The sequence below is a fragment of the Camelina sativa genome, chromosome 6 (genome assembly GCF_030686135.1).
Source record: "Camelina sativa cultivar CO46 ecotype springtype chromosome 6, ASM3068613v1".
In the NCBI taxonomy this organism is placed as follows: Eukaryota; Viridiplantae; Streptophyta; class Magnoliopsida; order Brassicales; family Brassicaceae; genus Camelina; species Camelina sativa.
Window position 1 is genome coordinate 18,383,005 of NC_141885.1, and position 22,940 is coordinate 18,405,944.

The 22,940-nt window shown below is 39.3% G+C and overlaps 5 protein-coding genes and 2 pseudogenes across 9 annotated transcripts; 3 read left to right on the top strand and 4 right to left on the bottom strand.

The window, feature by feature from the left end:
- Positions 1-2,208: 2,208 nt before the first annotated feature.
- LOC104699074 (uncharacterized) lies at positions 2,209-3,682 on the bottom strand (annotated as a pseudogene).
- Positions 3,435-22,744, top strand: LOC104791414 (uncharacterized). Of its 4 annotated transcripts, none has more exons than XM_087453310.1 (6): positions 3,435-3,448; positions 20,980-21,200; positions 21,398-21,546; positions 21,679-21,879; positions 22,145-22,204; positions 22,388-22,744. In XM_087453310.1, the coding sequence occupies exons 2-6, from the start codon at positions 21,098-21,100 to the stop codon at positions 22,529-22,531; spliced, it is 657 nt and encodes a 218-aa protein (XP_087309436.1). In that variant the 5' UTR covers positions 3,435-3,448; positions 20,980-21,097; the 3' UTR covers positions 22,532-22,744. The 4 variants fall into 4 exon arrangements, with proteins under 4 accessions (XP_087309436.1, XP_087309437.1, XP_010515601.2 ...); XM_087453311.1 differs by having other exon boundaries at positions 21,682-21,879; XM_010517299.3 differs by lacking the exon at positions 3,435-3,448 and adding an exon at positions 20,687-20,932 and having other exon boundaries at positions 21,089-21,200.
- Positions 10,397-12,902, top strand: LOC104791412 (G-type lectin S-receptor-like serine/threonine-protein kinase At5g24080). Of its 2 annotated transcripts, XR_768910.3 has the most exons (4): positions 10,419-10,996; positions 11,089-12,131; positions 12,225-12,315; positions 12,521-12,902. XR_768910.3 is itself a non-coding variant. In XM_010517296.2 (2 exons), the coding sequence occupies exons 1-2, from the start codon at positions 10,427-10,429 to the stop codon at positions 12,079-12,081; spliced, it is 1,563 nt and encodes a 520-aa protein (XP_010515598.2). In that variant the 5' UTR covers positions 10,397-10,426; the 3' UTR covers positions 12,082-12,181. The 2 variants fall into 2 exon arrangements, 1 of the variants encoding a protein (XP_010515598.2); XM_010517296.2 differs by lacking the exons at positions 12,225-12,315; positions 12,521-12,902 and having other exon boundaries at positions 10,397-10,996; positions 11,089-12,181.
- On the top strand, positions 12,929-14,891 carry LOC104791413 (WEB family protein At3g51720-like). Its single transcript, XM_010517297.3, has 2 exons — positions 12,929-13,428; positions 13,590-14,891. The coding sequence occupies exons 1-2, from the start codon at positions 13,285-13,287 to the stop codon at positions 14,700-14,702; spliced, it is 1,257 nt and encodes a 418-aa protein (XP_010515599.1). The 5' UTR covers positions 12,929-13,284; the 3' UTR covers positions 14,703-14,891.
- LOC147942784 (uncharacterized) lies at positions 15,235-15,549 on the bottom strand. Its single transcript, XM_087456182.1, has one exon. It carries the CDS (start codon positions 15,547-15,549, stop codon positions 15,235-15,237), a length of 315 nt encoding a protein of 104 aa, XP_087312308.1.
- LOC147942785 (uncharacterized) lies at positions 15,910-17,355 on the bottom strand. The gene is made up of 4 exons (XM_087456183.1): positions 17,224-17,355; positions 16,956-17,024; positions 16,716-16,851; positions 15,910-16,610 (listed from the first exon to the last, which is right to left on the bottom strand). The coding sequence occupies exons 1-4, from the start codon at positions 17,353-17,355 to the stop codon at positions 15,910-15,912; spliced, it is 1,038 nt and encodes a 345-aa protein (XP_087312309.1).
- On the bottom strand, positions 18,098-20,190 carry LOC147942786 (uncharacterized; annotated as a pseudogene).
- Positions 22,745-22,940: the final 196 nt, after the last annotated feature.

The following is a 22,940-nucleotide window of genomic DNA, read 5'->3' on the forward strand; positions in this document are numbered from 1 at the left end:
TCGCCGTTGTCTAGAATTGGTCATAACTTCTGCCACAATACTCGCTGCAGAGACTCCCAGGGTTATAGTCCCTCTATCTCCCAATTTATCATGTAAACGTCCCATAGAGCACCAGTTGTCAAACCAAAACAAAGTAGATTCACCATTCTTAACTTCCATTCGAGAAAATTGTGCTGCTAAGTTTCTATATTTCAGGATTTTATTCTATATCCAAGAGCCAGTTGTTGAGATGGGCTTCTCTGCCAATAAGGAGCACTCATAAAGAGTTCCGAGCTGAAGTTATTGATTCATGATTTTACAAACTTTTTTTATAAAATAAAGTTATGGAAAGTATCACAAAAATACAGAAATTGTTTGGATTATAGAACGTGAAATAAAATAAATATTCTAATATGTAAGTTGGATTGGATGCTTATAAATCTGATGAACTAAATTGAGTTTAAGACACGACGACTAAAAAACTAAATTTGTGTCAACTGTCAAGATATCACCACAATCTCGAAACTAATGCAAAATAATTTTGGAACAATATCATATAATTATTGATGATTTGATGTTAGAAAGAATCTAGAAGAAAATACTAAATAGTACTAATACTGATTAGATATGAGATCTAGCTTCTAGGTATTACGCTGGCAATGAAAAAGTCATAGCTATGTACGACTACGAAATCGATATATCTTGTAATTAATTACCACAATCTACATCATCGTCAATAAAGGGCTGAGGTAAGAGATACTTAAATGTTACCGTACGAACATACTATAAAGTATTGGGATTTTTATCTTTGAGACTCATAGTCACAGTTTTATGTACTTTCACGAAGGTCCTGATTTTCAAAATGCTGAGTGTACCATCAGAAATACTTGTTTAATGGTTGTTGTATGTTGGGAGTTAAGTGACCTTAGTTTAGGTAAACTATATCAAACTTTAGTTTTAACAACTCTATTGTTTCTCCAGAGATGTGAAACGGTGGTGGCGATGGTCTGGCAAGATTCCGAATTCTAGAAGAGATACGACTTAATTAGTCTGTTCCGATCCCTTGTTAATATCAATTATCAAAAGGGCTTTTTAGTATGATGGTTATAATCTAGTGTATATATAATAACATGTGTATGTAAATGTACGCAGTGTAATTTGATCGATCAATTGCGTCTCGTACAATATATGAAAGATGCGCCTGACGTACGATGAACCATTGGACCACTTAGCTTAATAATTTGTTAAAGTGTTAGTACTTCATTTTAAATCAATCTTTAATTTAAATATAGACTAATGTAAAATCTCGCTAAGCAAATCTTTTGAAGATCGAATCATATGTATAGTATAGCCTTTTCAATCATACTGGGTTAAAAATAAATGTAGTGTTGATAACTTATTGTTGTATCACATAGAAAAATGTAAACACAGCTCAACCAAACCTTTTCCTTGTTGTCATCATCATCATCTCGATGCACCTAACATTAAAAAGTTGAGTTTATTATTCTCTGTCTACAATGCATACATAATTTAATCTCAAATTCATTACGCAGTTTTTAACATTACAATTTGAAAAGCCTTTCGGGCCATTTATTGGTGCTGAGGCCCGTTTGAGTTCAAGTAAATGCTATATAAGTGGTTGTACGCCTGGTTTATTGGTACTGTTTAAACCATTGTTCATAATAAATCCTCTCAACTGGAAAAGCTAAAGGGCTTCTAATAAGTCCACCTACTCTGAATTGGGGGAGCTCAGATCATTTGGTTTCGATAAAACACTAACAGATGATCTAATGTTCCAAGTATTTTGAGCTTTTGAGAATACATCATGCGCCAATATGCATGTGTTTGTGTTAATATAGAGGATGCTGGATGCATAACGTAAAACATTAAAGTCTGAACATGAACCATTAAAAAACCATGAAATCAGAATATTGTAAATGAAAAACCATGAAATCAGAATATTGTAAAAGCGATCAGTTTGCATCCTGAGAAAGATAAAATAGAAGAAACAGTCTAGTCTTAACACATGTTGCACTAAATGTTCTGAAACACCTCCTTCTGTATCTGTGATAAGAACTTCCAAACCAGCACTGGACTTCACTTTGGATATGGCAACATACATCTGTCCAAGAGAGAACACTCGTCTTGGTAGATATAGACCGACTTTGGAAAGTGTTTGCACTTGATCACTTTCATCTATAGCCATTGCGAATGCAAGATTAAAAGGAAACTGCCTACGCCTCATTTTGATTGGATAACTTGCTTCTGTTGGGTATGAAATAATCCTAGGGATCAAGACTTTCTTACCAAGCTTATTACCTGATATAATCCTAGCCTCAAGCACAAAAGTTTCCAGCCGAGTAATTTGAAGTCTTGTCCCCTTACATAACCCATCGTAAGGATTAAGGTCCTTAAGTAACATGACGGGAGCACCAACCTTTAGTCTCAACTTAAAATCAGGCAATCCTGAAGCTTTGATGCTATTCAAAACTTCAGGAGGGTATAACATGTCGTCATCCGGGGTTGAGTGAGCTGGAGAGATGCTATCAGCGCTGTAACATTCTTTCTCTTGACCTGTAATAATACAATGAAGTCGTAGAAGTTAGTATGTGCATGTAATGACTATTAAGTGGAAAGCATTAAGAGTCAGTATATACCTGGCAACTGTGAAAGCATATAATCATTAATCTGATCAACGTCATTTGCATGACACAAAATAGCCTTCTCTTGATAAAAATCAGGATCAGTTAAGGACTGTGCAAAAGATTCTCAGTAAACTTCATTCACTATGGTTTTGATAGGAACTTTGCACTCAGTTATCAGCAAATCTTCAGGGATGTCAATTTCAGTTTCTCCATCATTCGGCTTGTTGATCTTTCCATTACCAATATCCGAAATCCATTTAGAGAAAGCTTCATGAATAGTTGTGTGAATTCTTGTTCCCTGGAATACAATTAACAAAATCATCAAGATCGAGAAATTAAAGTACTCCAAACAAATGATTAAGGTACTACAAGTTTACAACAGTGATGAGCAGTAAAGAAAAACTCCTTAAATATAAGGACTCTGTCTTAATCGATTCATATGCACCAAACTAGTATACGTAAAATAAACTTAGAAAGAAAAAAAAAAAACAAATTAAAAAACATTCTAGGCCGTTGTTTTATTGCTAACATGAAAGATCACGAAACGGTGTTTAGCCAGAAACTCAAATAATTAAATCAAATATTAAGTAAAACAACGAGATAATTGCCTCTACATCAGAGATTCAGATCAAGCAACTAGATGATTGGCTCAAGTAAGAAATACGAAGTCATGTGTAAAATTGTAATCAAACATATAACCCTTACAGAACTTAAGTCATGCATGAATAATTGATTACTATATGTATAAAATTGCAAATCATTCTAATAAATAGAGTAGTATATACCAATTAACTATTACAAAAGACACATGTTACCAGGTTTCTGTAGTTCTCAAATTACAATCAAATCGAGAAGCGCATATAAATAAATTCAGATAAAAGCCGTATACGTACCGATGAATCGAGTAAAACCATATCGACGGAGTTGCCTGATTCTCTGTTATTTCCCTCGCACGTTCGAATGATCTGCACTATGATCTTCCATGGCTTAATCTCATCGAGAGAAGTAGAAGAAGAAGAGGAGTGTTTTCGAATTGAGGCCATTATTGTAGTGGTTTGTGAAACGTTTTCTTTTTAGTTATGATGAATTTGGCTAAATACGGAAGTTTGTGGAGCTTTTTATAAGCGTATAAAATCACGATCTTAACATAAATATTCTAACCGTTACGGAAGTTTTAAGGATTATCATCAGTCAAAGTTTAATTAGGATTCCCTTATTCGTTTTGTTAAATAATTAGGATTTTCAATTTCCTTTTATTCTTTCCTTAATTTCGAAAGGAAATTATAATTCTAATTTGCTCTAATAACGCAAATATAATAAATCTACCACTATTCCTCTAAACCGTAATCAACCCTTTCAAAAACGGGTCACAAATTCGTGGGCCGAAATCTAGAAAGCCTTAGAAGTTAGAAAGCCTTAAAAGTGTCAGATTTAGAGTATTTTTGGAGGCCAGGGTGGTTTATACGCATAGCTGACATCACCAGATTCACCACTAAATGGTGTAGATGAATTATTTACACGTAACAGACAATGATAGGGATCGCCACTTCTCGTGGTCCATCTTTACGCCAATATCATCAACTATTATAGTCCAACTAAAGTTATTAGTACTAAACAAATCTCACCTAATTCCCCATCATATACCTGCTTTACTTCCCCACACTCTACATTAGTACAGTCTCTACTACATATAATGCTTTTTTTTTTTTTTTTTTATACACATACCTTCATTTCATTTCAATCCAAAGAGGGTTGGAACCCTTTTACAACATGATGACTCCAAACGAGATACACCTACAATAGTAGAAAATAGAGATTACATAACATTACTTTACTGGAATAGACGAAACCAAATTATGAGAAAGGAGTCTGCAGGTGAAGTGATGCGCTGAGCTCTAGACAAAGGGTCAAGGTGACATCGAAGAATGCTCTTGATCTCGATGAGGATAGAAGTTGCTGGCTTGGAGGTGGCGGTGTGGAGACGAGCATTGCGTTCTTTCCAGATTAAGTAGACCGAGGCTTGATGAGCTAACCGAAAAATCACAGCCGTGTTTTTATCCCGGCAAGGATTCTTCAGCCATCTAACTCCATCCTCAAATAAAGAAAGTGGAGATACATGTGCTCTCGAGGTAAAAAAGAACCAAATTTCAGAGGAGTAGGGGCAGTCAAAGAACAAGTGTTGCCGAGTCTCGTCATTAGAGTTGCATAACATACAAAGAGCAGGAACATTGAGACCCCATCGAATCAGTCGATCACGAGTATAGAGCCTGTGTCTAGAATTCACCCAGGCAATAAAGGCATGCTTGGGGATTCTCCCTTTGAACCAGACCGCTTCAAACCAATCTACTCGTGGTCGAGGTGGATGAAGATACTCCCAAGTCTTCGCTGTAGAGAAATGATCCAATGCCTCACTATCACCAATCTTCCAAAGGTACACATCCTCTCTTGCATCACCCTGCAGATTAACCACAGAGGGAAGAGGAAGGCATTGACGTAGTAACTGAATAATGGGACTTCTACTTCGACTGTGGTATATCCACCATTGCCCATCTCTTATAGCATCCAAAATCTTGGCGTCCTGATGGAGGCCTGACACACGCGGGCCTAGTTCCCCAGTTATATCCAATAGGGGACCCAAAGACGTCCAGTTTTCTTTCCAAAAACTGCAGGTCGCACCATCCCCTACTTCACACACAATGAAGGTTCTTGCTAATGGCCGCAATTTGCAAAGACTTCTCTAGATCTAGCTTCCCGAGGCTGTACCTTCCAAATCCTAGAAGTTATGATGCCTGATAAGATTATTCTTCACCCACGCAACCCATAGGGAACCCCCAACTGCAAAAATCATCCAGATAAGCTTCAAACCCAAAACTTTGTTCCAAGCCGTGAGTCTTTTAAGGCCTAGGCCACCACTCTCTTTAGGAGTACAGACTGACTCCCAAGCAATCTTAACCCCCTTAGAAGAATTAGGAACTCCCTTCCACAGAAACGCATTGCACATGCTTTCAATCTCTTCTAAGCATTGATTGGGAAGGATAAATATAGAGGCCCAAAAAGTAATGGTGGAGTAGATGACCGCCTGTATGAGTTGGAAACGACCGGCGAGAGAGAGAAATCTGACAGTCCAGACAGAGAACCGCTTGCGGATACGATCCAATAGAGGCTGAAAATCCTGCTTACACATCTTCTTCGAGGTCAAAGGAACTCCCAAGTATCTTATAGGAAAGGATCCCTGTTGTAGGCCAGTGGACTCTGCCAGAATTTGATTATTTTGGTACTGATCACAATCCAAGAATAGCGCAGTTTTTTCTCTGTTGATGCCAAGACCTTAAGCTGTTTTGAAATCATCCAGTATCTGAAGTATATTGCGCAGAGACCTTTCACTTCCATAAAAAAAATGAGAATATCATCTGCAAAGCTAAAATGTGTGACAAGCGGATCCTTACACATAGGGTGAGGCCCAAAATGATTTTCACCAACTCCCTTATCCAACTTCTTGGATAACACATCCATTGCAAGGACAAAAAGTAGAGATGAGATTGGATCTCCTTGCCTGAGTCCTTTTTTACCAGGGAAGTAACCAACTAGCTCTCCATTAAAAGCAACACTGAAGCTTGTGGTTGTGTAACATTCCCTCAACCATCCTATGAAAACCGGAGGAAGTTCAATCGCATAGAGTAGATTAGAGAGAAAATCCCAGTTGAGACTGTCGTATGCCTTAGCCAAATCGACTTGCAGGCATCCTCTAGTAGTGGAGCCTGAAGCGTGGAAATTGGAGACCAACTCCGAAGCTAAAAGAACATTCTCACAGAGTTGCCTCCCTTGAACAAACCCCACTTGGTTTACCTGAACAGCATCTGATATAAAAGTCTTGAGCTTCTGTGTCAAAAGTCTTGCAATGATCTTGTATATCGTGGTGCAGCAGGAAATTGGTCTGAACTTTGATATCTGATCGGTTCCTGGGACTTTGGGAATCAGGGTGATAGCCGTTGCATTAAAACCTCTTGGGAGATGACCGGAGATAAAGAAATCTTTGACTGCTACTACTACATCATCACCTACGACATCCCAAGCCTCACGGAGAAACTCCACTGGAAACCCATCAGGTCCAGGAGCTTTGCTTTTAGGCATAGTGACCACTACTCGTCGAATCTCCGCATCAGTAGGAACTTGTATCAAAAGATCCGCTATCGCAGAGGCACACTTAAAGGGGGTTAGCCTTCTGATCTCTTCCGTTGACATTGGAGAGACGCCTGAGTTCTCTGTGCCCAAGAGACTTTGATAGTAAGTCACCAACATATCCTTGATCTGAGCTACATTATGAATCCTCTCATCATCATCACCTCTTAGATACTTGATACAATTTCTTCCTTGATTGGCAACCACAGATCGATAGAAGAACGCCGTATTCGCATCTCCATCTTTGGTCCATCTAAGTCGAGACTTTTGACGGTAGAAAGATTCCTGAGCATCAGCAAAAAAATTTCCATTTCTGCCTTGCAACAAACTCTTCCCGGAATAAACGATCAGAGGGATTCGATAAGAGAGCAGTTTGGATCGATTCTAACTTGTCCAGAGCATCCTTAGTCCTCTGTTGAATGTTGCTGAAACCTTCTTTATTCAGTTGCTTGCAAGCAGCCTTAGCCTTCTTCATTCTATGACCAAGTGTAAAGAGTTTAGAACCCACTGGTACATCAAGTTGCCAGAACTCTCTTAGCATCTCCTTGAACCGCGGATGACTTGACAGGAAGGAGAAGTACTTGAAGGCTTTGTTACTTCTCTCCACAAAGGACGACAGGTGGACCAAGCTAGGTGAATGATCGGAATCGCCAGGAGGATCAAAAATAGTGAGAGATTCAGGGAAGGATCCAAACCAATGCTCGTTAACTAGCACCCTGTCCAACTTCCTGAGAATTGGGTCGTGAGGCCTCTCGTTAGACCATGTATAAAAGGTCCCTCTACTTGGCATATCTGACAACCCATTGGCTTCCAGACAATTATGAAACTCCATCATGCCCGGAAGAGGTATTGTACGAGGAATGAGAGAGTAATGTTCCCCTACTGACAAAATCTGGTTAAAGTCACCCAAAATCATTAGAGGCAAGCTTCTAGCTGGAGAGGATTGAGTGGTCATTGAAAGTTCTTCCCACAACTCTCTTCTCGGTATCTGAGTGTTAAATGCATAAACAAAGGCAACTGAGAAATTCTCCTTTGTTGCTGGCACAAAAACACTACACAGGACCAACTGTGCTGACTTATATAGGCAAATGACAGATATAGCGGGGTCCCAAACCACCCATATTCTGCCAAGCTCCGAAAATTCATAGTTAGAGTCACCTCTCCATCCAGGGAAGGTGGAGTTTCTGACTTGATCCGCATTCTCCTCCGAGACATGTGTTTCCAAAATACTACCCATTATAGGTTTATTCTTAGCTATCCAATTCCGCAAAAACCGTTGTCTAGTATGGCTATTCAAGCCTCTTATATTCCAACAAAAAACCTTCGTCATCAAAAATACAAAAGATGAAGGTAGAGCTACGCTCTGTCCGGAGTTAGTTAGACGTAACTGGGGAAGATCCCCGATTAGCCTGAGTAACTGCATCCGCCAAAGCTGCCAGATACTTGTCCTTACCACTATCTCCAATATGAGCCTTCGGATGGTAAGACAATTCTTGTCTCAAAATGCTAAACTGCTTCTTGGATTCCATCTTAGCTAGCTTCCTAGAAGCACTAACCCCCGGGATCCCTGGACTATGAATTTCCTTTGCTTTTATAGCACGGGATTGATTCCCTCTCATAGAAACTCCGGGATTCACTTTGCTCGATTGTTTCCTCTTTGATTCAACTACTGTCCACTGCTGCTCTTCAACTCGAGTCTCAGGAGAAACCAGCGTCGACTCCTGACGTTGCTCCTTACTCTCTTTAATTCATTCCTTCACTATAGCCTGAGTAACCAATGACATGGAATTGTCAGGTTTATGACGAGTAACTACATCCCCAGGGGGAGAACTCCTACTGCGAACTTTATTCCTCCTTCTAGAGCCTGGTCTCCGTCTCACTCTTCTTTGACCTTCTGAGATAACCACTGCAGAAGGGGATGCCTGTATCGAAACCGACAAAGAAACTTCTCCCTTCGACTCCTGCGGGATAGACGCACTTGAACCAAGAGGGATATCAGTGGTAGCAGTTGCAGTACCAGCTGGCACAAACCCCGAAGACAAAGTCGCATCACCCTTCTTCCGCATCAACGGTTGAGGACATCTATTCAAGAGATGACCAAACCTACCATAGTTGCAACATTTCGGTGGTAACCGCGGATAAGATACTTCCACCTTTATTGAGTTGGAGAGTGCATCTCTCACTATGATTGTTGTGGGAGGTGGTTTATCCAGAGAAATCTCAACCTTAACCTTTGTGTTGCCAAAGTAATACGGGTCAAGCCTGGATTTCTCAGTGTGAAGAGGTTCACCAATCGCGCTTGCAATCACACTGATACCTTCAAAGGAGTACATCTGTGGGGGAACGTTCTTCAAGATTGCCCATGTAGGAGCGGTAGAGAGTTCTTGCATTTCTAGAGAAGCCCCAGCCGACCACGGGAACACTGAGAAAGCACAATTGCCAGCCTGCCAATATCCAACTTGCAGGACCCATTCCCGAGTCGAGACACAAGGAATCTTAATCAAACACGATGTTTCAGAGACAATTCGAATGATGATATCGCCAAACTTACCCCACACGGGGTTCAGATCTGCAAAGATCTTGGATGCAGGAGGAATGAGTCCATGGAATTGGGCAATCAAATGACCCTTCCATTGTTCTGAGGCATTTAAGAGGATGGAATCTGGAGCCTGGACCACAGGGATTCCGTCTTCTAAGAGTACAGGAGAAGAGATTTTTTTAAGATTCCTTAGAGATGCCTTAAACCGTTCGGCGTGAGTGGGCGCTGCGGTAGTTTGGGTAATCACTGGAATCGAGGCCGAGAGCTGAGAAACCTGAGTAGAGACAGATGGGGACGGAGCAGGGGAAACTAGGGTTATTGGGGGGGGACGTCTCGGAGGGAGGAGGGTCCGGGGGAATCAACATCGCCACAGCAGGAGAGGAATCCATGAAAGGGGAGAAAAGAAGAGGAGGGAGAAAGGGGAAAATCTCAGAGAAACGGCGAGAGGCCAATCTCCAGCAGAGATCTACAAAAGAGATCGCAGATCGCCTAAAATCGCCTAAAATTCTCTCAGGCACATTTTACGCCTAAGATCTACTACATATAATGCTTAGTCAATACATTATCCTTTTCATCTATAGAACAACCAATCATCGTTTTGATACTATCTTATGCTCGTAACTCAAAATCAATTAGCTTTTGATAGAGAAAACTCATACCCATTACATACAATCCACTTCCAATATGTTTAAACTCTCGTCTAACTAAATTTTTAAATAATAGATGTACATATATATATATATATATCTTATCTTGTTACAAACAGAAAGGAAATAACTCCCCTACTGATTTTTTTTAACTACTATAAATAAATAAACCCTACATTTGTTGTATTTGTGTGTCAAGAACGTAACCCCACATGGACAGCCTGTGGAAGACCAAGCGTGCACCTTCTTCTGGTCTCTTGCTTTACTATTAGAAACTTTTTAAGTTAACTATACCAATAAGTGGAACAGCTGAAAATATCAATTTACTAATCTGTGTCTAGCTTTAGATAACATTTTCGATTAAAATAACATAAATACCAATTATAGGAAAAATATAAAACAAGGACAATCCAAAAACACAACAAAACAAAGGCAACATGAAAGCAAAACCCTTTTCCCTGCAAAAGTGTAGAGAGAAAAAACACACTCATCATACCAAACTTTCCCATTCTTTTCTTTTTCTTATCATCTTTCCTCTTTTCCCGGACATATCCGAAGCTCAACAGCAGCCGCAGAGGCATATTATGACCATTATGATGAAGTTCTATACGTTCACTTTCTTAATCTTCTTGTTCTCTAAGCTCCAAGGTCACTGCAAATCAGATATCAACCTTGGTCATTCTCTAACGCTCACTTCTCCTCTAGAATACGCTCCCGGGTTTATGGGGAAAGCTTATATAATGGATACAGAATCTTCATCATCAACAAGAGAACCTGGTTTCAAAGCCGCGTTAACGATGGAATCAAGCGACAAAGATGATGGAAAATATATGTGTTCTCTCCAAGTTTTCCTTGGAGATGTAAGAGTTTGGAGCTCAGGGCATTACTCAAAGATGTATGTTTCTAGCAAATGCATCATCGAGCTCACAAAAGAAGGAGACTTGAGACTAAAGAGTAGCAATAAACACGTTGGATGGAGAAGTGGAACCTCGGGACAAGGCGTTGAGGTATAAAATTTGATTCCTTTGAAGAAAAACATCATTTAAAAAAAGACAAAGACATGTTATAAAATTGTGTTATGGAAACAAACATTTTGCAGAGGTTGGAGATACAAAGCACAGGGAACCTAGTGTTGATTGATGCTAAGAATCTGATCAAATGGCAAAGTTTCAATTTCCCAACAGATGCGATGTTGAGTGGTCAGAGATTAGACGTAGCTACGCAACTAACTTCATTCCCAAACGACTCGACTTTGTTCTATTCCTTTGAAGTCTTACGTGACAAGATTGCCCTGTTCCTCAATTTGAACAAGCTCAAGTACTCTTATTGGGAGTATAAGCCTAGAGATAAGAACAAAGCAGTCAACTTCGTGAGATTAGGGCCAAAGGGTCTTGACCTATTCGACGATAACAGCCACATAATCGGGAGAATAGAGCAACCGTTGATCAGATTCTTGGCGCTTGGGAACAGAACCGGTAACTTGGGACTCTATTCGTATAAACCGGAAAAGGGAAAGTTCGAAGCAACCTTTAAAGCTGTGAGCGACACTTGTGATCTTCCTGTAGCGTGTAAGCCATACGGAATCTGTACATTCTCAAAGTCTTGTTCTTGCATTAAGGCCGTGGGCAATGGTGATTGCAGCAGCAACGTGGAAGAAGCGGTTTCGGTGAAGAGGTTATGTGATCACGAGATGATTGAGCTAGAAGGAGTGACTACAGTGCTGAGAAACGGGACACAAGTGAGAAATGTAAGGAAAGAGAGATGTGAAGAGTTGTGTAAGAAAGATTGTGAGTGTGCAGCTGCGAGTTACTCTGTTTCTGATGAGAGCTGTGTCATGTATAGGATTGTGATGGGTGTTAAGCAGATTGAGAGAGTGAGTGGTTTGAGTTATATGGTTAAGGTTCCAAAAGGAGTGAGACTGAGTGGTGAGAAACCAAATGTTAAGAAATGGGTTGTGGGATTAGTTGGAGGTATTGATGGTTTTGTTATTTTGTTGCTTCTTTCTGGATTGGTTTTTTATTTCATCCGGAAGCGTCAGAAAAGCTCATCGCCGCGGCCACCCCCGCAACAGCCGCCCAATACAGATTCTTGATAGTTTGCTTCGAGGATTTCAGATTATTTTGTATACTTTGTGTCGCACATGTAAACATGAATACCATTTATAATGTTAAAAGCGGTTGACACATGAAAAATTATAGAAAATGTATTTGATTTGAGGCATTTATTCAACTGTAGGTGAGAGCATATGCCTCAAATCTAGGATTTCTGAAGGTTCATATTCAAAAATATGGGAAGCATTATGCATTAGGGATGAGCAAATTTTCAGGTAAATCCATTTTTAACCAACTTTTTAGTTTTTTGTCCTACTAGATCTCTAGTTAGCTAAATTATTTTTTTGCTAATCAATCACATTAACTATTTAACATAATGTCATAGTCAATTATTTCCTTTTTAAAAAAACAGTGTTTTCCCCATTTATACTGTTAGATTAGGTATGGATATTTTATAGAATTTGGTTTTTTTTTCTTCAGGATATACTTATAATCCAATCAATGGGAGTTAGTCACAAGACAGAGCCAAGAGGCATGAACCCCTTCTTTTAACGTCCAACGGTTAGTTGAAAATACAGTGTCATTTTAAAACTGAGACTTTCATGATGTGGCCCTGACTTTATTTACCGTAGTAAAGTGATCCCCACCACAAAACTCCATCATTGACGCAGCCAACTCCGCCACAACTCCCTTCTAACAGCCAACGGTCCAAATATTATTCTTTTACTTTTTTTTTTTTGTTGTTCTTTCTTTCTCTTTCTCCAGTAATAAAAAGCTAATCACATTTTATATCAACACTAAGTAGCATATCAACGGTAAGTGAGAAGACAATTTAGAAAAAAAGATCACATTTTATATAAAATCCAACGGCCTAAAGATTCTTTCAGTGAAACGATTTTTTTAATCTCACATGCACAAAGATTCATTATCACCGCCCTCTTTAGAGAATTTTAGTGTTTCTTCTTTAAGATAATAAGATTGGATTAGAAAAAGTGTACATAAACAAACTCGGAATAAAGACAAAACTAGTAAGCATCTGAGAAGACAACGGATACTTGTAGCTTCTTTATTCAACTTTAATAATCCCTTATACAAACAAGAAAGAGACCGTTGAGATATCGATTTATAAAGTCTTTTGTTCACACTTCAGACTAGTTAGTATCGAAGTAAACAACAGTTTTTGGATTGTGATCACTCTCTCTCTCTCAATCTCACTATTTCTTCTTCCCAAGTTCTTGTCTTTAATGGCCGAAACCCTTCTTGAACCAATCCTCGTCGGGGAAATCGACACTTCTGCGCCGTTCGAGTCGGTGAGAGAAGCCGCCACTCGCTTTGGCGGCTTTGGTTTCTGGAAACCATCTTCCCTTAACATCTCCGAAGCTTCTCAGGTCTTATTTCTTAGCCCTTCTCCCTTAAAGTATCTGTCTTTCTCACTGTTTTTGTCATGCTCTTTGGATTCTTAGGGGTTTTAATTGAAATGGGGTTTAATTAGATTCATCTATTTCTAGTTGTTGATGCGAAAGTTTCGATTTTTTTGTTTGGGTTGCAGTACGATGTGGACGAAGCTGGTATGGTTGCGAAAGCGAGTGAGTTAGAGAAGGAACTGATTGAGAAAGAAGGTGAAACTTTAAAGGTGTTGAAGTCGCTCGAGTCGACCAAAGCCATCGTTGAAGAGCTCAAATCAAAGCTACAGAACAAGGAAGAGAAAGAAAACTGTGACGTGAATGTTTTCAAGGAGCTGAGCCAAGCGAAGATGGATCTGTGCAAGACTACTAAAGATTTGGCTGCTATTCGCGAGTCTGTTGAGCTACTGAACAAAAGACTGGAAGAGGAAAGAGCTGAACTTGAGAAGACACGGGAGAGACTAAACTTTGAGAATGCAGCTGAAATGTCCAAGGAGATTCACAGATTAAGCTATGAGGCTAATGAGTTTTGTAGAACAGGAGAGAATGTTCGGTGTGCGGTTGAGAAAGCTGTGGTTGAGATTGAACAAACGAGAAACAAGATCGAAGCTGCTGAGATGCGTTTGGTCGCTGCTAGAAAGATGAAGGAAGCTGCTAGAGCTGCTGAAGCAGTTGCTATTGCTGAAATCAAAGCGGTTACTAGAAGGAGAAGAAGCAGCAGAAGAAGAGGAAACAGAGAGGAGACTCTGCAGGAGGAGATTCTTGAGACGATTGATGAAACAGCGAGAGAAATAAGAAGCAGTAGGAGGACACTTGAAGAAGGTTTGGAGAAAGCGAACACCGCGAAAATGGAAGCAGAGGAAGGAAACTGGCGGTGGACAGAACGGAGGAGGAGATCATCATCGTCATGTTCAGCTAAGCTCAAGAACCCTTTTCTGATGGATGTAAATGGTTTGAATATGATGATGAACGGTGATGGGACATCATCCTCAGTTGCTGTCATGAAACCAACAATGTCTATTGGGCAGATACTTAGTAGGAAACTACTTCTTGCGGATGAGTCAGCGATGATGATGAACGGGAGAGTTTCGTTGGGTCAGATACTTGGAAAGACTAACATTGGAGATAGAAATTGTGAAGGGAAGGAGAAGGTTAAAAGGCTTAATGGTAAGAGGAAGCGGTTCGGATTTGCAAACTTGTCTGTGGTGTTGAACAAAGAGACTAAGAAGAAGAAGAAGATAGCTTTGAACTTAATGTGATGAGTGAATTATTGAATTGGTCTTTATCTTTATCTTAGGAGTTGTTAGGTGTTTGTGAGCCTTATGGTAAGCAATATTGTGGTTCTATTTGTTTTCGGTGTGTTATTTACTGGTTCATGCTAAATAGCGAAATGAGATGTGATTTGTTTTGACATGAAGCATAATAATCAAATTTATTAGATTAGAGAAGGTTAAAAGGCTTAATGGTAAGAGGAAGCGGTTCGGATTTACAAACTTGTCTGTGATGTTGAACAAAGAGACAAAGAAGAAGAAGAAGATAGCTTTGAACTTAATGTGATGAGTGAGTGATTCAAATGGTCTTATCTTTATCTTAGGAGTTGTTAGGTGTTTGTGAGTCTTTATGGTAAGCAATATTGTGTTTCTATTTGTTTTCGGTGTGTGTTGCTGGTTCATGCTAAATAGTGAAATGAGATGTGATTTGTTTTGACATGAAGCATAATAATCAAATTTATTAGATTAGAGAGTCTCAGTTAAGCATTAAGTCTGAAACAAGACCTATAGACTAAAAACGTCACGATCGAAACAACTTCTTGAAGACAACATTTTCAGAGTCGTCCTGGAGTTTGTCATCTTTCTGAGTGATAAGAACTTGGGTAACACCAGTTGTGGCCTTCACTTTGGATATGACAAGATACCTGTGTCCATCACGGAGCACTCGGCTTGGTAGATATAGACCAACTTTGGAAAATGTTTGGCTTCGACTCTTATCTATAGTCATGGCGAATGCAAGTGTGAAAGGAAACTGTGTACGCCGCAATGACGCAGGAAAACTTTCCGCAGCGAACATATGCGTCTTAGGGATCACGAACTCCGCGTAATAATCCATAGGTGTTGCAAATTTAACCGTAAGCAAAGAATCACCCAACTTAGTAATTTGAAGTCTTGTCCCAGTAGATAACCCACTTGTTTCAAGGTGTGTTTGTGTATTGGTTCAAAGGATTAGTTTTCGATGTCTATTGGTTCATACTAAATACTGAAATTAGATGTAATATGTTTCTAAATGAAGCATAATGATCAATTTCGTTGCAATAGAGAGTCTCACGCTTTACTAGCATATTTGTGTCATGAATAATTTAGAGAAGAAAAGCAACCATATGAATGTTTTGAGAAGGAAATGTTCTTGCAGGAAGCTAGCAAACTGTTTATTGAGATATTTCAAATGATACAAATACCTGATGGTCTATAATTAATACACATGTTGCATAAGCATCATATTGTCGATTAAACCAAAGTCTATAATTATTATGCTACAGAAGCAAACCATAAATAGGGAACCTGAAACAAGACGAGACATGTAGACACTTAAAACGTCACGAAACAACTTCTTGACGACAACATTTTCAGCGTCTTCCTGGGGCTTGTCGTCTTTCTTAGTGATAAGAACTTGGGCAGAACCAGTTGCGGCCTTCACTTTGGATATGGCAAGATACCTTTGTCCATCACGGAGCAGCGGGCTTGGTAGATATAGACCAACCTTGGAAAATGTTTGGCCTCGACTCTTGTCTACAGTCATGGCGAATGCAAATGTGAGAGGAAACTGAGTACGCCACAACGAGGCAGGAAATTCATCCGCAGCGAACATATGCGTCTTAGGGATCACGAATTCCCCGCCGTAATAATCAGCAAATTTAGCAGTAAGCAAAGAATCACCCATCTGAGTAATTTGAAGTCTTGCCCCAGTACATAACCCACGGCTAGGATCAAGATCCGTAAGTAACATGACGGGAGTACCAACCTTTAGTCTGAGAACCTGGCGAGGCACCCGGGGGACATTGCAGTAACCAAACATGTTTGGACGTACCAACATGTAATCACTTGGGTTCATTGATTCGTGGTCAATCCTCGGAGGAGTAACACAGTCATCGCTGTTAAATAGTTTCTCTTCACCTTATGGAATGAAATTTAAACAGAGAGCCGTAGTTAGTATGTGCATAAAACGGTGTTTGGACGAAGAAATGTATATATATAGAAAGAAAAAAACCGGGATATTACCTGGTAAAAGTGAAAGCATGTAGTCATTAATCTCATCGACATCGTCATCACTAAGACACAAAATGACCCTGCTGCAATTAAACTCAAAGGAGCTCGATCGACCCTTCGACAAAAGAGTCTTCGTAGACTTCCCTGGCTATTGTTTTGATAGGATCAGCGCCCTCAATTGGCAACACATCTTCATCTTCAGCAGGAATATCAATACCAACGTCCCCCCCCCCCCCCCCCCCCGTCATTAACCTTTTCTTCACTAAGATCCGAGTTCCATTTAGAGAAATCTTCATCTATTCTTGTGTGAACTCTTGTCCCCTAGAAAATAATAGAAAACATAATCAGTTGTATAATCAAACAAAACCTTGAGTCATGACCAATCGATTACTATTGTATGGTGTATCAAAAGTGCAAATCAGTCTGCTAGCTATATATAAACTACGGAAGACGCATGTTACAAGTAACCAAAAAAAAAAAATTGGATAAAGCATGAATATAATTCATATTCAAACCATACCGATGATTGGAGTAAAACCATCTCGATCAAGGTTCTTAATTTTTTCTTATTCAATCCCTTCTTCCACATCTTCATTAGCTGCACTTTGATCTTCCATGGCGGAGGAGAGGAGGGTCTGAAAATTAGGGCCATAATTATTATCGTAGCGGAATAGAAGAGGCTAATTTGTTGGTGTGACAAATAAACTTATAAGGAAGGTTTTAGGATTAGGGATGTAAATTTGGGAAATATTATACAACCCCCCTATTTATTAAATTGTAGGTATGTTTTAGAAAATTTCCCAAGATTACTCTTAACGATATTTTATATCCCGATACTATTCAAAATCCTCATGTCCTCTCCAATGCCCTAAATTTACACTACAAGAAAACATGGAATTGCCTACTACAAAAACAGTCACTACACAGTCGCTAACTACTTAGTAACGACTGATTGGCGACTAACATACGTAGTCGCTAAACAGTGCGTCGCTAAAAATATCAGTCGCTAAAAAGTCGCCATGGAGCTACTAATTGGCGACTGATAATTAAGGTCGTTCTTCCCTCGCCAAACAGTCCCTAAATTTGCGACTGAATTGCAACACTTTAGCGACTGATATGGTTACTCATTTGCGACTGTTTTGGGTACTGTTTTGTTTACGTTTTGGTGACTGTTTTACGACTTTTTAATTATCAGGTTTTTAAAAAAATTCTGGTAAAAATGCATTATTTGATTTTGTAATACCAAAACTGATTAAGAAAACTATAACTAAAACATAACAAACATGAAATCAAACAAAGACATAAGTACCATGTTTTTACAAAAGTTCCAAAAAACATCCAAATATCCAAGAGTGTTGCAAATATTACAAAAGTTTTCATAATCATGAGGGAACTTAACTTTGAAAATCAGCAGGGTTTGGGTCATTGGTTTGAGACTCGAGGAAGGCGACATAGTTTGGGTTAGTCTTGAGGAAGCTCACCAAGCGTGAGATCTCTGCTTGTTGCTCAGATGCAACCCGTAAAGCCTCAGATGCAACCCGTGAAGCCTTTGCGTCACGCTCTGCTTGTAGAGCTGCTTGTTCCTCTATTTTGCGGTTAGCGTCTTCAAGCTGTTGTTGCAGGGTTGTGAAAGTAGAAGAGCTTTCAGGGTACTTTCGCTTCCCATTGATGTAACTTCCTAGGCTTCCAACTCCAAAGTGTGTTCCACTATCATTTATGAAAGTAGACTGCATAAACAAAACAGAGAGAAAAAGTTATTATAATTACTTAACAATGAAAAAATTAATAGCTTATTAGAAAGAAGCAGATTACCTGAAGAAAGAGCTCATCCTCCTCCTCGTGAGATAGCTCTGATCGACGTGAAGTACCATCAGAAGACTCATCATTATCCTGAGCAGCCAACTTAGCTTCCCTTTTTCTCTTATATGCCTTATGAATTGCTTGCGCTTTCTTATCCACAAAAGTACCATCTTTTTTGGTATGAGTCCTGAGAAAAACTTCAGGAATAGTTGGCTGTCTTTCCAATTCTACTTCCTGAAATGTTAGACAATGAAAAGGGTAGGAACCATCTGATGTGAAGTAATTAAACAATGAAAAGGTTATGATGTAACTCACCATCTCTTGTTCGATTTGTAAGTAAGACTTCGGCCCTGATACATGCTTGTGAGGGCCAAGACCATTACGGTCAGACATTCGAGCTGCTGAAGTGATTGCACTCTTTGTCATGGCTTCTTCTGTGTTCCAATAGTCACACATTTCTTTCCAAAGAGTTTTCTCAATCCACCTCGGTTTCACTTCCTCTCGCTGAGCTGCTGCCTTGGAAACCATGTCTTTCATACGGTTTTGACAAATTTTATAGAACTTTGCTTGAACCACACCGGTTAGAGAGGGATCCCAGGTGTGTGTTTTCTACAAAAGAAGACTAGTGTTAGTGATAAAAAACCAAGAAAAAAACTATAAATACACAACTCAAATTGAAAGGAGTTGAAGTTTACCGCGGATTCCAAGAAGTAACCTTCTCTTCTTGCATTCGGAACACAACCTCAACTGTAATATGGACCATCAAACTTGTTTGTAAACACTTTTGTAATCTTTCGGGTAAGTGATGACTTGTCTTTACCAAACCTTCAAACACAAACAAATCAGTAGTAAAATTCTAATCAAACACAAATAAATCGATCAATCCAAGTAAAATTCTAATCACAAACAAACACAAACAATCCAAAATTCTAAAAAATCTAATCACAAACAATCACAAACAATCCAAAATTCTAAATATTCTAATCACAAACAAACACAATCAAATTCTAATCCAAAATGGTAATTCAAATTACCAAGTGGTTCCACGCTCTAATGAGGGAGAGAGGACAGTGGTATACTTCTCACGGCCTGGTTGGACAGCATGTCATGTAAAGAAGCGAGTACATCAGTTGGGAGATTTGATTCCCTTGCACCGTCATCCTCAGAATCAGCTTCTTCCTCATGTGAGTTTTGCGCTTGAGAACTGTGAAGCAATGCAGAAGCTGCTCGAGGTTGACCAGATTGAGAAGAGGGTGGTCGATGAGACTGTCGAGGTAGATTCGAGACTTGAGGAGACTGTCGATGATGATTTGTGACTGACGAATGAGGAGACTCTCGAAGTTGACTTGAGAATTCTGGTGGATTCGTCGCGGAGGTGAGAGGTTGAGAAAAAGGACAGCCTGGATGGAGCATCGCCGGAAGGGGATATTCCAGGAAAGCTCCTCGAGTTCTGGAATAGATTTGTCGGAGGTGGATTGTCTCTGTAAGAAGATGTAGGTCTCGCTGGAGGCTGGAGGATTGGGCCAGGAGTTCCCTGAGAATCAGTCTCTGGATCTCGCTGGTTTGCCGACGTGAAGGTATACTGGCTGGGAAGATTGGCGGGTCTTTGATTCGCCGTTTGTGAGGTTCCAGAGGTTCGATTAGAGGGGTTTCTTCTTCCTCCGCCTCTTTTCTTTACTCCATCCATCAAAATCGAGAGCTATTAGGACAGGGGTGAAGATTTAGACTTTTCTCGATTGAAAGCAATATCGATCTAGGGTTTTCTCGGCGGATGAGAGAAATGAGGGATTAGGTTATCTCTGGGATGAGGATGAGATCGATTTGGGTTTTCGCCGTTTGTTACGGCCCAAATCTGGTTTAAGGCCCAAATTAAATATATCAGTCGCTAATGAGTAACTGTTTAGTCGCAAAGTTTGGCGACTGTCAAATTGGTCTCGAAATTAGTCGCAAATTAGCGTCTAAACTGCGACATTATGCATCAGTCTCGAATTAGTGTCTACTAGGCGACTGTTTTATTTTAGTAGCCACTCAATAACAAAATAATCGTAATGCAGTCGTTAAATTTAGTGACTGCTTTTTAAGTCACAACTTACAGTCGACAATTCCATGTTTTTTCTAGTGTTAAACCGATGGATCATTGTTTGTTGGGCTTGCAAATTTTCAGACCGGCCTTACCAATATATAGTTGGAAGCATATTTATTTCGTCGAATATTAAAATTAGCCACAACTACAAGCCGATCGATGGTGACGTGGATGGATAATTGCTTGTGGTGTGAGAACACCTTCGATTATTACGCAACCCGACCAATTCGACGAATCTGATACATTACTCATTTCTTCTTCTTCTTCTTCTTCTTCTTCTTCTACAACACAAGATTCTTTCTCTTCCAATCATTTGCTAAACTTTTCTGAAAATACAAAAAATAAGGTAAAACCATCATCATCTCTTACTTAAAAAAGATTCATATTTTCTAGTTGAATCTTCTTCTTACTTTTTTTTGTGATTCTAATCTCTCCGGTAATAAAAAAAAAAAATCTTACTTTACGAAATCTTCTATTTTCTCATCTTGTATGTTTTCACCAGGAAGGAATCATGAGTAGTCACAGAGCTGGAACGTTGGTGGTTCTTCTCTTGTTGGGTTTGATCTTGGTTTCTGACGCTAGATCTTTCGTTGACTCCACCACCACCCTCTCAGGTAAAAGGCCATCTCTACTCATTCATGCTTGATTGATTCTATATATAAAAAAAAAAGCTTGCTCTTTTAGGGCTTAATTTTGATACTTGTTATGAAAAATAATTGATTTCTGTGGATGGGGAGTTGAAGTAGATGAATGGTTCAGATAGTTTTGTTTAAGATTTTTCAACTAATCTTTTTTTTTGTCTTTTGGGTAGAGCAAGTTTCCAACAAGGAAGAGGTTTGCACTCTATGTGAGGAATATGTTACTGATGCTCTCACCTACCTTGAGAAAAATGTCACACAAGCCGAAATCATTGACGATCTTCACGAACGTTGTTCCCAATTGCGTGGATTTGCGAAGCAGGTTCTCTCCTTTTGCTTGATGCTGAACCTTACATTTTTTTCTATATATTTTTGCTTCAGACTGGTTTTGTTTTGTTAATACAATATATTCAATTGTATTGAGTAATAGTATGTTTTGATTTGGTTGATGCAGCAGTGCATAACTTTGGTTGATTACTATGTTCCTCTCTTCTTCTTACAACTGAAGTCGTTTCAACCTCACTATTTCTGCAAGAGGTTGAATCTTTGTGGCAAAGTGGTTGCTCTTGTTGAAGATGTCCGTCAGGACAGTTGCGGTGTTTGCCACAGGACTGTTTCTGAGATTCTCATCAAACTTCAAGATCCTGACACACAGGTTATTTATCCCTCTCTACTCTATCACGGGATTTATTTCGTCATTTCTGCGTTCTGTTTCATAGACTCATAGCACACTGATCACAGTCCAAGCTGTTACGCCCTTGTGTAGTCTAGTTTGCTTTGTTATTGTTTCTAAGATCAGCCTCAAACAGTTAAATGTGTTTAACTATCAGAGATCTTTGTAGACAATCCTCGTGAAGACTTTTCTTATACTGATGCTGAGTTTCTTATACTGACTTTGTTTTTTATCTTCGATTAACCAGCTGGATATCGTTGAACTGCTTCTCAAGGGATGCAAATCGTTCAAGAACTACGAGAAGAAGGTTAGAATGATCAACTCAAAATCCATGATAACCTTGCCTTAATGTGTTTATCATTCAACCATTTCTTTCTGTTTTTATGGGGTTGGTGTTCTTCTTAAACTTGTTGCAATGCAACTGCGTGATCACATAGTAGTTAGTCGAGGCTTTTGTCAATTAACGGAGTTGTTCTTGTGTTAATTACAGTGCAAGACGTTGGTGTTCGAGTATGGACCTCTGATCCTAGTAAATGCAGAGGAATTCCTAGTGAAAAACGACATCTGCACAATCTTGCGCGCGTGTCCAGCTGAGACATCGGTTCTAAGGCAGCCAGTGTTGGCGGATTCTTGAATGTTAGAACGATGCCATAATAGGATTTACACACGAGCTGCTTCATAAGAATTGTTGTAGACTTGGTACTGTCTATATGTATTGATGGATTCAAAACACAACCTCGAACATGTCTCTTTGCATTTGTGAATATATAAGAATTTGTAACTCTACCATGATAATATGTTTGTATTCTATCCTTTTTTCTCTAATACAGGTTTGGCAAACTGAATAGATTAAGGGATCCTCTATTTGTTTCTCCTGACACGAGGTGTTTCTGATATTATAGATTTAGAACTGACGAGAAACAGGGTAATTGGTTCAGTTTATGGAACCTGCAGCAACCATTTTGTGTTTTCTTTCTGAAACTAAGTCTTGACTTTAAATTTGGCTTGGCCTAGAAGTTCAGATTAGAAAGTCAAATCAACAC

Excerpts from the sequence above, each read along its gene's own strand:
- LOC104791412 (XM_010517296.2), top strand. The coding sequence starts at position 10,427 with ATGAAAGCAAAACCCTTTTCCCTGCAAAAGTGTAGAGAGAAAAAACAC. Across the intron at positions 10,997-11,088 it reads CCTCGGGACAAGGCGTTGAG|AGGTTGGAGATACAAAGCAC; the intron begins GTATAAAATTTG and ends AACATTTTGCAG.
- LOC104791413 (XM_010517297.3), top strand. The coding sequence starts at position 13,285 with ATGGCCGAAACCCTTCTTGAACCAATCCTCGTCGGGGAAATCGACACT. Across the intron at positions 13,429-13,589 it reads ACATCTCCGAAGCTTCTCAG|TACGATGTGGACGAAGCTGG; the intron begins GTCTTATTTCTT and ends TTTGGGTTGCAG.
- LOC147942784 (XM_087456182.1), bottom strand. The coding sequence starts at position 15,549 with ATGGATTATTACGCGGAGTTCGTGATCCCTAAGACGCATATGTTCGCT.
- LOC147942785 (XM_087456183.1), bottom strand. The coding sequence starts at position 17,355 with ATGGCCCTAATTTTCAGACCCTCCTCTCCTCCGCCATGGAAGATCAAA. Across the intron at positions 16,852-16,955 it reads CGGATCTTAGTGAAGAAAAG|CCAGGGAAGTCTACGAAGAC; the intron begins GTTAATGACGGG and ends TCAAAACAATAG. Across the intron at positions 16,611-16,715 it reads CATGCTTTCACTTTTACCAG|GTGAAGAGAAACTATTTAAC; the intron begins GTAATATCCCGG and ends TCATTCCATAAG.
- LOC104791414 (XM_087453310.1), top strand. The coding sequence starts at position 21,098 with ATGAGTAGTCACAGAGCTGGAACGTTGGTGGTTCTTCTCTTGTTGGGT. Across the intron at positions 21,547-21,678 it reads TGCGTGGATTTGCGAAGCAG|CAGTGCATAACTTTGGTTGA; the intron begins GTTCTCTCCTTT and ends TGGTTGATGCAG. Across the intron at positions 21,880-22,144 it reads TTCAAGATCCTGACACACAG|CTGGATATCGTTGAACTGCT; the intron begins GTTATTTATCCC and ends TCGATTAACCAG.